General features: G+C 36.6%; 1 protein-coding gene across 1 annotated transcript in view; it reads right to left on the bottom strand.

Annotated features, from left to right (window-relative positions):
- Positions 1–16481, bottom strand: part of LOC121876766 (melanotransferrin-like) — an 83940-nt gene that overhangs the window by 36186 nt on the left and 31273 nt on the right. Inside the window, exons 9-11 of the mRNA XM_042382138.1 lie at positions 12580–12747; positions 3814–3902; positions 1933–2099 (exon numbers count right to left, since the gene is read on the bottom strand). Coding sequence (XP_042238072.1) covers positions 1933–2099; positions 3814–3902; positions 12580–12747 — 424 coding nt within the window. The remainder of the gene's footprint in view (positions 1–1932; positions 2100–3813; positions 3903–12579; positions 12748–16481) is intronic.

The raw sequence follows: 16481 nt of genomic DNA, 5'->3' as shown, positions 1-16481 counted from the left end.
TGAAGAAAATAAGACCTTGGTTGTAGCTGTAGTAAAATTAATATGGTTGTTTTAAGTAATGTTATTTAATGTTAATAAATGGAACAATAGAAGTAGCTAACGATAATGGTAAAGAAAAAGAGAGATCGCATATGTAAGTGCGCATGCGCACACGTGAAAACATATTGTCATTACTTTACATAAGAACATGAAAGCAACACTTATTTACTGTTCATATATATTTTAATTAATGTTTCTGAATTTGTTTTTATTGAATTAATGTACGTGTGTGCAAAATTAACAATACAATTTATTAATAATACGTGGAATATTAGAGGAGACGAGACGGCTGCCGGCATTGTTTATGTTAAAGCTTACGAAACCAGTGACTGATTGGTTCTACATATAAAACTGAAGAAAATAAGACCCTGAGTTTAGCTGTAGTAAAATTAATGTAAAAAATGAATATGGTTGCTTGAAGTACCTGTAATGTTATTTAATGTTAATAAATGGAACAATATAAGTAGCTAACCATTAATGGTAAAAAAAAAAGTGAGACTGCTCGTATGTAAGTGCGCACATGTGAAAATATATCGTCATTACTCTACATAAGAATATGAAAGCAACACTTATTTACTGCTCATATATATTGAAGGGTTAAATGTTGTACTCTGTATAGACAAGCAGAGAGAGAGAGAGAGCAGCCGAACTGCCGGATGTAAACAAACCTTAATTTCCCGCGGCTTTTTTTTTAAGGGGATTAGCCCACCCGGGCATAGGTCACTGACCCACATTGGGGCCTGAGGGGCAAAAATTTAATACTCCTGTAATAATAATAATAATTCAGATAAGTAAAAAAAAAAAAAAAAAAAAAAAAAAAAAAAAAAAAAAAAAAAAGCTTCCTATCTACCTATTGGACAAACTAAAATCGTTCCGGACCACGGGAGTTTCCGGACCACAGAATGCCGGACTAGAGAGGTACAACCTGTATTTCCGTTCTTCCCTCGATGGGTCCCTACTCATTCTCACTCGCCGCTCATTGACAGGACGTACTTAGCAGAGCTATTCAACTTAGCCTCCGTCCTCATTTAACACTCATAACTACAGTGATTAAGTTACGGTGATAATCCTTTTTGAAAGTGTACATGGAAACCTTTTATAATAAATACAAACAAAGGAACATATTGGATTTCACTACAGAAAATCCAATAAACTTTGATCGATATTTAGTATGTCTAAAATATAAGGTAACGTGCTTCACAAGTGATTGTTACAAGTGGTGAAAACGCAGGAAGGTTGTTACATATATGACAGTTTCACAAGTAACTGTTATGTTCACGGTAACAGTCACCTCAACAGATACACAGTTGGTAAAGGTAGATATATTATGTTCTCCCCATTACTGTGGCATACTGTTACATCTGTTAATAAGAAGCAAATCGTTATAACCTCATTCACTGCAGATAAATGGCACTTCTAGTGTGGCACATAGGTGGTTGTTTCTCTGTTACTGTGTAATACTTCACCATTCCTTCACTAGGCATTTTAACTTCTGATAAGAAAAGATAGGTGGACTACATGCCAATTACTTAGAAAACAGTAGTGCTTAGTTTACTTGAGTGTGGTGAAAGTGACAGCAGAGTTTAGCATCAGCTATTTATCTGTGAAAGCTTCACAACATGGAAGGAAAACATTTAATCTCTAAAGTCCAAACTCAAAATGTGGGAGAAATACTTATCTTTAAAGATAAGCCAGAATGATAAGCATGAGAATACTCTGCTGTTATGGGTGACCCAAATTTTGTATATTAATACTGTAATATGATCGTGCATTTGTATTAATTTATGAGTTGCTGGGCAAGTTACCTGGCTACCCGGGTGGAGGAGCAGCGTACAACCTTTCTTTAAGCCACCAGCATCTTCCTATAGTTCAATCAGGTGTACTTCCTCTCACCTTTTAGATAAAGGACGTCAGTGTCGGGATCATCCTCCTTAGACACAGCCACGACGTAGTACTCGAGGTTGTCCAGGTTATACTGCTCAGCCATTATAGGGATCAACTCATACCTCAGACCTCCACTATAGATGTCTCCAGCTTCAAAGAGAGCCACATCTGCTTCCCTGAGGAGGTGTAAATTTAGATTTAATTTACATTAAGATATTCTGCTCAAAAATTAAATTAAAAGCAGAGAATCCCTCATGCAGTAGAGGTACAGTAACCCTTGTTTGGTGACATTACTGTATCAAGGTTGACAACTTTACCTTGATGTGAAAGGTAAGTTTACATTGTACCCCATGTGGTCACAGTATTACATATGGATACAAATGTGTCAACAAGGTACTGGCATCTTGCGAGTGACCCCATGTTTGGGAACCACTGGATGGAACAGTAATATCATCTACTTGAACATTAATACTCCAGTAAGGTGGTGGAACAAAAAGCATTTTAAACACCATAAAACACATCTACAGAATTTTATCACAAATGAAAATATGTTGAGGAACCCCTATTTTATATAAAGGTGAACTGAGAAGTGTTGTGTTGTATATCAAACGAAACAACTCCTATCAAGAGACTCCTCTTGGTGTTGAAGGAAAAAGAGGAAGCAAACATTCCATCAGATAATTATGTACTGTGGATGTTGAAAAGATCCTGAGGTCTTCTGAAAATAAAAAGTAGTGCCTGTAGTGCACAGTATAATGCAATCCAGAGTCTCTCCCAGGGAGACACCATCCTTGAGATCAAAATATTTCGTGTGCCAAAATTATTTACTCATATCAATGTTCCAAAATTTTAGAGAAATAAAAAAATTTCTAAAGATCGTCAAGTTTCATTAATTAGCAAACTATTGCATAGAATTCTCATTTCCCATCTAATATCCAAATACAGTGAGTTCTGCTATAACGCGTGTTTTGACAACGCGAATTGGCTCTAACACGATTTATGAATAGAGGAACGATATTTGTATAACGCGAACACTTGTTTGCTGTAACGCGGTTTTTGCTTACTATTTCTCCAATTTTGTGGTATTAACTGTGAATATGGTAAAGAAGAATATCTCCAAGAAGCGTTCTGGTGATCGCATTCCCAGTGATGATCGTAAAAGAAAGGCTATAACCCTTGAAGAGAAGCTCGATGTTATCTACCTCAAAATCACCCTTCTCCCACATCAAGTTATATTCATATTTTTTCAAGGTAAAGTGTTACATTTACTGTATGATTTCATTATTAGATATGAATGTAACATTTATTTAGACTGTGCTATCCTTTGTATTAGGCTAACTACTAAATTTTTTTCGATTTTGAGTAGTAATCTGCACCTAACCCTATTTTCTCCATAAGCCCTGTTATTTCTATTACGCGAATTTCTATAACACGATGTTTTACAAGAACACAACTATTGCGTTATAGCGGAACTGACTAATGAATTAAACTTAGTTTATTCAAATGATCTTACAATAATTTTTTTTAGTAATTCTGCCAAGCAATGCTAACTATGTGGGTACTCAGACAAGAAAAAGGGAGGATAGAAGCAGAGCTACTCCATGGCATAATTCATTTCATCCCATGAAATGCACAAACCTTACAGATAGGAAGTCTAAGCTTGGCAACTGATGGATCATCAAGTTAGTGAGTAGCATTAGTCAATATGCAAAACCTAATTAAAATACAACACAGTGCCTCAGATAAACTCTGGCCATTAAACTTCAGCTCAAATTCCTTCATACAAAAATACACACTTCCAGCATTTTTCCTTCCTCTTTTCCAAAATCCTCCTGTTTGAAGTACAGTACAGTACTAAAAATAAAGACAAACAGAAAACGTGCAGCTTACCGACTCTTAATGGAAGCCATGCAGTCAAAATTGGACTCTCCTCTAAGGCATTCCATCTTTGGTTGAAGAAGTTGGGCGTGCAAAGCTGTCTGCATAATTAATTCTTAATGTAGACAAACAAAAGATTATGGTATATCATGCAATGGAACATCCATATAGTGTAATGCACAGTTGTTAAAACATATCAAGACATTAGAACAACTTATAAGTAACCACAAGAGAGAGGGTAGGGGAGTCATTACAGTGGCTAAGCACTATACAGTAGTAGAGGTGCTGTGTGGTTACTAAAAGAAAGGTCACTGTCTGCTGTTTAAGTAATAAAATGCAGTATAAAAATGGAGATTACAGCCCTCACTTCCATCTGGACCTACAAGGTACTGTTGACCCACAGCCAAACATTGCTCGTCACACTCTCCACTTAAAAAAATAAATAAAATTATCACAATATACCAACATCTACAACTTACTATAATATGATATTACACACTCATTAATATATTCTCTACATGCAGTACACATCCACACTCAATAAACCATGATATACTCAATTAAATAATCTCTTCACATACGTCCATAACCTTGAAATACGATACCGTACAGTATGAAGATACACTGTACACAAACCTGATTACTTGTTAATGAACAAGCTAAACACTTTGCAAACAAACTTTCACACACTTGCTAAACTATGATACAGGTATACAGTACTCAGACAGTCACAAACTCTATACAAATACAATACAGTCATCCCTTGGTTATAGCACACTTGGTTATCGCGATTTTAGTTATCACGCCTCCATCAAAATCTGCACACCTGCCGTTATAGCGCATTTTTCAGGCCGAGAATTTGGCTATCACGCATTTGCCTCCATCTATTGAGGATAAAATCTTTCACCTACAAATTGACAATAACACATTTTCTGTAATCAGACATATCTAGTTGCCTCAACAATTGCAACCCCAGTTGCAATTGGGGTTGCAATTTCAAATTCTGTGTCATTACTAAAGAATAACGAAGTCTCTGGTGCACTCTAAGATTGAGAGAAAATGGAGGATTCAGGCATCCTGATGTGAGAGAAAACGGACTCTTATGATGGGGGACTCAAAGAAAATATAGTTACAGTCAACCCTCACTTTACGCGGTTAATGTAACCCACAGGGTACCGCGGAAAGTGAGAAACGCGTAAAGTGAATAACATAACATATGGGATTAAATGAAATAGAGACCAGCTGACCCCCAAACTCCACTTTTTCCAACACAATACCTATGTTCTAGTAAAAATAACATCTTAATTTTATGATGGTACATGCACACAATTAATACTTAAGAGAAATAGAGATATACAGTCGCCAAGTTAATGTCCATTCAAATAATGGACACGACTCCCTCCCCCTCTTCTCACACTACACTGCTGGCTCTTCCCTCTGAGAAATTTTGGGGGAAAAACCAGGTATAGTAATAAATAATACCTCAAACTAAAGTTAGGATAATATAATTGACATTGCTGGATTCCTTGTAAGACCAGGAATATTTTGAATATAAATGTCATATATTTTGCACAAAAGATAACATATTTACTCAGAGCAATCATTACATCTAAAATTTGTATGTCTAATGCAAAATCTATGATGTCTATATTCAAAATGATCATCAAATTGTAAGAATTCCAGCAATGTAAATTATATTCTGGCCGGGTAATTTGTATGAATTTTATGAGCTAAAACAAATATCTTCAGTTAATAAAAAAAAAAATATTCTTCACGACACTATCTGTCAATCAAAGTACCCCACCTTGCCTCCCCCCCTCTTCCAACCAGCCAGATGGTCAGTCCGTCCCAACCCTCCCCCCCACCTCCCACCAACCCTCCCTTCAAGAGAAAGAGTGGGTGAAAAAACTAGATTTTAACATTTAGTATTAAATAATACCTCAGATTAAAGTTAGGATAATATAATTGACATTGCTGGATTCCTTGTAAGACCAGGAATATTTTGAATATAAATGTCATATATTTTGCACAAAAGATAACATATTTACTCAGAATGAACATTATATCTAAAAATTTTATGTCTAATGCAAAATATATGATGTTTATAGTCAAAATGATCATCAAATTGTAAGAATTCCAGCAATGTAAATTATATTCTGGCCGGGTAATTTGTATGAATTTTATGAGCTAAAATAAAAATCTTCAGTTAATAAAAAAAAAATATTCTTCACACGGTAACAGATGGTCGGTCGCCGGTCCCTCCCTCCCCCCCACCCCCCACCAACCGTCCCTACTACATAAATGTGTGGGAATACCAGACTGTTTACCTTTTTAGTAATAAATAATAAATCAGACTAAAGTTAGGATAATATAATTGACATTGCTGGATTCCTTGTAAGACCAGGAATATTTTGAATATAAATATCATATATTTTGCACAAAAGATAACATATTTATCAAGAGTAAACATTATATCTAAAATTTGTATGTCTAATGCAAAATCTATGATGTTTATATTCAAAATGATCATCAAATTGTAAGAATTCCAGCAATGTAAATTATATTCTGGCCGGATAATTTGTATGAATTTTATGAGCTAAATAAAAAAATTATACTTCACCCGTGTAAAGGGGTACACCCACCGCGGAATGTGAGCATCCTGGGTTCTGGCAGGGCACCGCGTAAACGTAGAAACGCGGAATGTGGGACAGCGTAAAGTGAGGGTTGACTGTACATGTTTTGTGGACTACAGTATTGAGCGTACCCTTTTCATCACTTTGTAATAAACCTAGTCATGCCTATGTGTGTTTCTGATATTTACCATAACATTATATATATATATATATATATATATATATATATATATATATATATATATATATATATATATATATATATATATTTAGTGGGTCTAAATGGTCGTAAAATGAGAAAGTTGGGGTTGGGTCTTGGGTGCCTGGAACCAATTAAAATAAATCCCATAGGTTCTGTACTTTCGTTATCGCGTTTTTCGTTATCACGCACTCGGCATGGTCCCAATTAGGAGTGATAACCAAGGGATGACTGTATACATACAGAATAATTAGAACGTCAATTATGTCGTGCCCGTAGGTTTTAAATCACCTTTACATACATTTTCTCAGTATGATTTAAACATATTAGTTTTCAGTTTCCAGACAAAAGACATTTTATCATTAAAATGACGACTGACCTATTACCCATTTTTTCAGCATGAGGCCTAAACATGGATTTTTTTCAAAATTCACAGAGGTACACTTTCATATACTGGTTAAGGATCTGGGTTGAGAATTTTAAAATTTGGGTAATTAACGAGCTTTAAAATAATTTAATACAGTAAACCCCCGCTACAATGGACTACTGTACTTGGGGAGAGGCCAGTCCGTTACAGCCAAAAGTACATTATATCAGATTCCAAAATAATAACAGACTCGTTTAGTTATATACCAACTTAGTCAGAAAAGACTATGATCATTTTACTGTGCTGGAGGATGCTGTTTACTTGTACAGTTAAGAATACCCCCCCAGGAGAAAAAGTTTATATAACGAGCTTCTAACGCAACTATATGCGAGGGTTGTGTATCACCACCACTATCATTCTATTCTTGCTTGTTTAGTGGCTAACTATAATACCTTTCAGGCATATACAGGTAACTCAATGAATATCTGTCTGTCAGGGGTGGAGAGTGGTGGTCTTAAAATCTTGGCTGGCTAAGTTCATGAACTATGTGGCTGGGTCATGTGTGCCCAATTACCTTGCTTACAAATATTTACAGCATTTGATACACTTGGAATTTTGGTATTTATTACAAGTACAAGTCTATATTGTTTTTAGGCTTCTATGTTTTAAACTAAAATACACCTTTTCACATATCCGTTGAGACATTGTTACATAACTATTTGACAAATTTCATAACCGAATGACAGAATACATATCGAATGACAATCTAAAATAACTGTTGGTGGTATGTCATTCTCCAATTGTTACATTCTCAAACTATATGTAGACTGTCGGTTTATTATTCACGTCTGTCAACTTCATAACATATGTCAATCACTTCCGTTAACATGAACGAACAGTTATTTTAGATTGTCATTCAATATGTATTCTGTCATTCGGTTATGAAATTTGTCAAATAGTTATGTAACAATGTCTCAACAGATATGTGAAAAGGTGTACTTCAGTAGCTGCATCAAGTGCCATAAATATTTATGTATACTGTATAAGCAAAGTAAATTTTTTCAATCACAGTTGGTGCAGCTGGCTGATCAGCCACTGCAAAGTTGCCAGATTTTTTATTTTACAGTACAGTATTTATATTTACCAAATAACTCAATAAACTAGTGATACAGTATAGTCTGCATTTACGCGGTCAATTGAACCCATGGAGGTCCGCGTAAAACCAGAAACGCATTTATGAAATAACAAAACATATGGGATTAATTGAAATAGAGACTGGGCCGACCCCCAAACTCCACTTTTTCTGACACAATACATACATTGTAGTCAAAATAACATCTTAATTTTATGATGGTATGCACACACAATTAATAATTAAGATAAATAACAATAATATTAGGCTTTTTTAACACTTACGTTAGTAGAAAAGATGGCTGGGCACACGGGGATGGGGGGGTTGGTTCTGAAGCAGAGGGCAGATTATTGGCCCTCACCTGTATCACTTGCATCAATTGTATCACTATCCACCACAGAGGCTTGCAGGGCCTCTTTGTCAAACCCCTTAAAGTCCATATCCTCACTATCACTGACTTGGGCCGGCTGTGGTGGGTGGCGGGTGAAGAACTCGGTAATGTTTTGATGACTGGGCGACCTTGTGCGCACCCTGCCTGCGCCGCTTCCCGCGTAAATGACATTTACCGCATAATTAAAACATTTCATTCTGGCAAGGCACTGCGTAAATGACCAAACGCGTTAACAAAAACACGTAAATGCAGACTATACTGTATTAAAAATTCAAAAATTAATTCAGTAAATGATAAAAATGATACACGTATGACATGTATGGGAACGATTTACCGAGGGGCACATTTTCTGGAAATTTCCGGGGATGCGGGGTTTTCTTCCGGGTTTGAGGGATGAAAATTGGGTATTTTCCGGAAATTCTGAGAAAAATTTCTGGTATCCGGAAAATTCTGGGGATGAGAGAGATTTTACCGGGTTCTAGAGATAATGTAATGCGCAATTTCCGGAACTTCCAGAAGTATTTTTCCGTTACCCGGAAATTCCAGGGATGGGAGATTTTTTTCCAGCTTTGATACGCTGCACCAATTGTTCCGGCTAACGTGGATATCACCGTAATTGAGTCCATAAATTTTTCACCAGAATGGACCGTTATTTTTTCTTTAACGGACCCGAATCCATATTATATGAACCTCGTCCGAACGGGTCAGAGGGTCCATTAAAACCAAGATCCATTATAGACGGTGTCCGTTATATCGGGGGTTTACCGAACATTCATAAATATGGTAAACAAATTACCATTTTACTGTCTCTTTGTGCATATAATTACTTTAACATACTGTATAAAGATACACTCACCTGCACAAGACTGAGCACACACGTAGACATGCAAACATTCAAAGACACACTCATTCAAGCAGACACATGCATAATACAGTACACCTTTGGTGTATTATTCACTACACTTACAGGGCAGACATTCAAATCACGTACAGTATACTACAGTACTGCCTTTTCACAAACCACATAATATGGATAACAGTAAATGTATAAGTACACTCTCATTTTCCATTATTAAATATTAGAACAGTACAGGGCGTCCACACTTAACGGCGGGGTTATGTTCCTGAAAATGCAGAGGGCAGGAGAGAAGGAGGGTGGTTAGTCACTGAGACTTGCGGCTGCCTCCTCCTCCTGCTCTGACTGGGGTTCCTCCGCCACCGTTGGCTCCTATGTTGTCGTTTGCTCCTCCTTGGCTGCCGGCCGTTGCGAAGAAGCCGCTTCTGCCGTCACGCGATGAAAAAATGAATCCAGTGTTGACTGCTTGGTGTTACTCATCTTCTCCTTATAGATCTCGGTGTAACAACCTAGACTGTCCTCAATGCTGCATTGAACCTTTGAGCTACGTTCTCTGTTTGGGTCACCATCTAGAAGGAGTTGCATTGCTTGCTGGAACATGTTCAACAATTCTGCCAACCTCTTGGAAGTTAGCGTTCATTGATGTTCTTCTTCATTGTCGTCGTCTTCAACGGGACTGTGTTCTGTTAATTGTTGCAGATCTTCGTTGGTGAGCTCTTCTGTATGGGACGCCAGGATGTCCTCAATATCCTCTGATTCCAGCTCATCAAAGCCTGCCTGTCTAGTCAAGCCGAGGATATCCCTATTCACAGCTGGGACTAAGTCCGTGAATCCCGTAAAACTGTTGACGCACTCAGGCCACAGTTTACGCCACACACCATTCAGGCAACTTTCTGAAACCTCTTCCCATGCCTTGGCAATGTTGTCAATTGCTTAAAGAATGTTGAAACCGCGCCAATATTCTTGGATCGCTGGTTAATTTTCTCCATCTGTAGCCTTGAGCAGCTGGGTCATAGTACGGCATAAATAATACGCCTTGAATGCGGCGATGACGCCTTGGTCCATAGGCTGCATCAGTCCTGTCGTGTTGGGAGGCAGGAATACAACTTTTGCACTGTCATGCAAGTCGTCGAGATTGGGAGGATGAGCTGGAGCATTGTCAAGGATCAGAAGAATTGTGAAGTTAAGGTTCTCCTTGGCACAGTATTCCTTCAGTGCAGGGACAGCGTCCACGTTTAACCACTGGCTATATATGCCTCCTTATTTGCCTTGTAGATCACAGGAAGGTAATCCTTAGAGTAATCTTTCAGGGCCCGTGGGTTGGCAGCGCGAGAAACAATATCGGCTTCAGCTTGAAGTCGCCGGCAGCATTCGAGCCAAGCAGAAGCGTCAAGAGGTCTTTTGCAGCTTTAAAACCTGGCGCTCTTTTCTCCTCCTTGGAGATATAGGTCCTCTTCCAAAAGAGACCAGATACATCCACATTGAAGACTTGCTTCGGTGAATAGCCTCCTTGTTGGATAATCCGTTTGAATTCTGGCTGGAATGTCTCGGCAGCAACCGTATCTGAACTGGCAGCTTCACCAGTCATCTTTATGTTGTGGAAGTTATACCGACGCTTAAATTGTTGAAACCAGCCTCGGCTGGCCGTAAATGTCTCTTAATTCAATCCTTCACCCTCCGTTTCCTTCATGTCATCAAACAAGGATCTGGCCTTATGCTGGATAACCATAAGGCTCACAGGGGCATTGCATTGATTCTGGTCCTCCATCCACATTACCAGCATCTTTTCCACCTTCTCTATCACAGTGATTCTAGTGTGAGTCATCTTAGTAGTACTCAGAGAAGAACCAATTCCAGCACTAACCTTTATGTTGTCAGCTTTGGTCCGGATAGTAGGCACCGTTGTGGGGGTTAGACCAAGCACAGCGGCTATGTCCACAGCACGTTTCCCTTTTTCAAATCGGGTTAATACATCCATTTTCGTAGTCAGGGTAATGTTCTTACGTTGCCTCTTCCCTACACTAGCATCAGTAGCACTTGATGGGTGCTTGGAAGCCATTTTGAATGGTTAGAGTACAGTTTTAGAGCAAAAGCACTTAAGCACACACGAATGATGTGAAGTCATAACAGACTGGCTCGGCGTCGCTTGGGGACGCTGTGACGTTTTGCGAGTGTGGGCAGCGCACCGAGCCGAGAGAGCGTAGCGCGGCTAGACAAGAGCAGGTGATTCACCATAGAAAGTAGTCTGTGATGACGCAAAACGACGTACAGTAGCGTCGGATCACTGGGACGTTAAAAAAATTTTTGGTCTCTAAAGTTCAGCGACGTAGTACTGAAACAACGTTAGGCGGGACGACGTTAAGCGAGGACTTACTGAATATGGAAGAAAGTGTCATGTGATGAACTATTCCTTACTTTATGTCTTCAGTCTTACTCATTATACTATTACTGCTAGTAACTACTGGTTATACTATTACTATTTAGAACTCAGTGCAAGAAGGGCCAATGTCATGAAAAGACATACTATTTTATGATATAAAAGATAGATATCTTATCATCACAAAATAGACTGAACAAGAGTCAAATTTATCATTTCAGATCATTATAGCAATAATTTATGGAAACAATTTGTGAAATTAAATTTTAACAGAGTTCTGCCAATAGCATTAATAATAATGACACAATAACCATAAGGATGCACTCCCACAGTGCAACCATACAGCGAAGTATTGAGCTCACTAACACGATTATCTTAATAATACAACAAAACTTACATTGGCCTACAATCAAGAAATATCAATCAAAATATTTTTATTAAATTTACAATGCAAAATTCAGCAATAGTTCTTAAGAAACAACAGATCTTAAGACACTTGTTTTCATCTGAAATAAAATATTATTTATGAGCATCAAAAGAGTTAGTTAATGGACTCATTAATATCAAATACAGAACTCAAAATCTGTTAGTTAATAGTGAAATATTAAAAACTGAACTTAAAAAATTAACTAAAAGAGACAACCACTTTCCTTCACTTGTGAACAAATACAAGAGGAACATCCAAACAATATGAACAAATAAGAAAATGAATTACAGATTATTTATTTTATACTAAATTTAAGAAACTAATTATTGGATCTTCAACAGTTTCTACATCTGACAGAAAGGAAGTGGTCTAGAAAATACTAGCATAGAGACCAACCCGCATCTTGAGGCACTTTAAGTATTCGGACCGAGAGGTGACGCAGAGGGTCATGGTGGCCACAGGACATGAATGCAAAGTCTCGATGTGGCTCATGATGTTTCCGACAAGATATTTCTGGAAGTTCTGTTGGCTGATGGCCAGCTCCACCAACATCTGTGTGTCATCCTACAAAACAAAAACAAGTGAAACATACAGTACTTATGTTCCCTTTAAGGAAGTCCAACACATCTTTACAACTACCCTGTAATCACTTTCCCTGACTTTTGACACATTGTTCTCAAGTTACAGTGAAACCTCCATATAACAGACTTCTATCTCCATATAATGTGTTAGATAGGGATTTCATATCTACTGGATCCTCCATATAACGACTCTCATCTCTATATAGGTCATTAGATGGAGGTTTCTTATATATAAGAGACCTTCGATATAAAGGAATTTTCTCTCCATTTCCTAATTAATAGAGGTTTCACCGTAATGGGTGATAGGAAGTCTCCAGGTAAAAAGTTGTGTAAAGTTAAATTAAAATTTCTCTGGTGTCTAGAAGTTATGGTTTGGACATGAAACAAGGAGGTGACAGAGGTACAGATGCAGTGGCTTTATATATATATATATATATATATATATATATATATATATATATATATATATATATATATATATATATATATATATATATATATATATATATATATATATATATATATATATATATATATATATATATATATATATATATATATATATATATATATATATATATATATATATATATATATATATATATATATATATATATATATATATATATATATATATATATATATATATATATATATATATATATATATATATATATATATATATATATATATATATATATATATATATATATATATATATATATATATATATATATATATATATATATATATATATATATATATATATATATATATATATATATATATACACACACACACACACACAGTTGTACCCCACTTAACGCGGTCAATAAAACCCAGAGGGTACCGTGTTAAGTGTAAACCACGCTAAGTGAACAACAGAACATATGGGATTAATTCCAATAGAAACTGGCCCATCCCCAAACTCCACTTTTTCTGACACAATACCTATGTTCTAGTAAAAATAACATCTTAATTTTATGATGGTACATGCACACAATTAACACTTAAGAGAAATAGAGAAATACAGTCGCCAAGTTAATGTCCATTCAAATAATGGACTCAACTCCCTCCCCCTCTTCTCACACAACACTGCTGGCTCTTCCCTCTCTGAGAAATTTTTGGGGGAAAACCACTAAATTTTAATAAATAATCCTCAAACTAAAGTTAGGATAATACAATTGACATTGCTGGATTCCTTGTAAGACCAGGAATATTTTGAATACAAATGTCATATATTTTGCACAAAAAATAACATATTTACTCAGAGTAAACTTCATATCTAAAATTTGTATGTCTAATGCAAAATCTATGATGTTTATATTCAAAATGATCACCAAATTGTAAGAATTCCAGCAATGTAAATTATATTCTGGCCGGGTAATTTGTATGAATTTTATGAGCTAAAACAAATATCTTCAGCTAATAAAAAAAAAAAAATATTCTTCACAACACTATCTGTCAATCAAAATACCCCAACTTGCCTTCCCCCCTCTTCCAACCGCTGGGTCAGTCCCAACCCTCCCCCCACCCCCCACCAATCCTCCCTTCAAGAGATGTTGGGTGAAAAACTAAATTTTAACATTTAGTATTAAATAATACCACAGATTAAAGTTAGGATAATATAATTGACATTGCTGGATTCCTTGTAAGACCAGGAATATTTTGAATATAAATGTCATATATTTTGCACAAAAGATAACATATTTACTCAAGAGTAAACATTACATCTAAAATTTGTATGTCCAATGCAAAATCTATGATGTCTATATTCAAAATGATCATCAAATTATAAGAATTCCAGCAATGAAAATTATATTCTGACCGGGTAATTTGTATGAATTTTATGAGCTAAAACAAATATCTTCAGTTAATAAAAAAAAAAATATTCTTCACACTGTAACAGATGGTCGGTCGGTCCCTCCCTCCCCCCCACCCCCCACCAACCGTCCCACCAGATGTGTGGAAAAACCAGAATATTTACCTTTTTAGTAATAAATAATACCTCAAACTAAAGTTAGGATAATATAATTGACATTGCTGGATTCCTTGTAAGCCCAGGAATATTTTGGATACAAATGTCATATATTTTTCACAAAAAATAACATATTTACTCAAAATAAACTTTATATCTAAAATTTGTATGTCAAATGCAAAATCTATGATGTTTATATTCAAAATGATCATCATATTGTAAGAATTCCAGCAATGTAAATTATATTCTGGCTGGGTAATTTGTATGAATTTTATGAGCTAAAACAGGCAGTCAGGCAGGGTGGCGGGTGGGGCGAATCTAAAAATAGCTCTCGAGCCGGACACTCACCGCGTATACGTGGAAAAAACCAGCGTTAAGTGAAAGTTCAGCACTGGCGAGGCACCGCGTATACGGTAAAACGCGCTAAGTGAAACCGCGTTAGGCGGGGTAATACTGTATATATATATATTGTTACGAACCACGCCATCAATTGTCATGATCTACCTACCCAGCACTACGAACCACGCCATCTATTGTCCTGATCTACCTACCCAGCACCACGAGCAACGCCATCTAGGGACGAAGCCCGAGTATGACTACTCTTAGTTACCACTCCGGGGTTTCCCTTCTCCATATCCTGGTTGTTGCGTCACCTCCTCCAAGTCTTCTTCATCAGCTCCAGTTCGAGGAGAGTTCAGTTCACTCTGGGAAGTGACCACAGGATCACCTATCCTGGAAACCTACGGCACAGTGACTACCTACCGTCTTCTACAATACTCAGCCTTACTCGTCAGCCATCTCAGCTCCGCACTTAAGTATTTGCAATCTTATTTTGCCTCCCCACGTCCACTTGCTTCAAAATTGTTGTATGTTGTATAAATATGTATATACTGTTAATGTTTAGGTTAAGTATGGTTAAGGGTAAATTATAGAAAGCTGAATATTTTGTTAAGGAATTTATGGTACTTTATTATACACAACAAAAACTCGCATCCTTTGTCTACCCTTTTATAGTCCGATTGTCTTTGTTTTTTTATTGTTGTTGCCTGTTGGGATCTGGGTAGACTTTTAACTATATTCTAAATCCCCCAACTCGTAACAAAATAAATAAATAAATATATATATATATATACAGTATTACCCCGCCTAACGCGGTTTCACTTAACGCGTTTTTTCATATACGCGGTGCCTCGCCAGAGCTGAACTTTCACTTAACACGGATTTTTTCCACATATACGCGGTGAGTGTCCGGCTCCAGACGCTATTTTTAAATTTGCCCCACCCGCCACCCTGCCTGACTGCCTGTTTTAGCTCATAAAATTCATACAAATTACCCGGTCAGAATATAATTTACATTGCTGGAATTCTTATAATTTGGTGATCATTTTGAATATAAACATCATATATTTTGCATTAGACATACAAATTTTAGATAAAATGTTTTCTCTTGAGTAAATATGTTCTCTTTTGTGCAAAATATATGACATTTATATTCAAAATATTCCTGGTCTTACAAGGAATCCAGCAATGTCAATTATATTATCCTAACTTTAGTTTGAGGTATTATATATTACTAAAGTTAAATATTCTGGTTTCCCCACACATCTCCTTGGGACGGTTGGTGGGGGGTGGGGGGGAGGGAGGGACCGACCGACCATCTGTTACCCCGTGAAGAATATGTTTTTTTATTAACTGAAGATATTTGTTTTAGCTCATAAAATTCATACAAATTACCCGGT

Source organism: Homarus americanus, unplaced genomic scaffold, assembly GCF_018991925.1.
Source record: "Homarus americanus isolate GMGI-L3 unplaced genomic scaffold, GMGI_Hamer_2.0 scaffold50281, whole genome shotgun sequence".
Lineage (NCBI taxonomy): Eukaryota > Metazoa > Arthropoda > Malacostraca > Decapoda > Nephropidae > Homarus > Homarus americanus.
The sequence above is the reverse complement of the archived record's forward strand: the minus strand, read 5'-3'. Positions and strand labels throughout refer to the sequence as shown.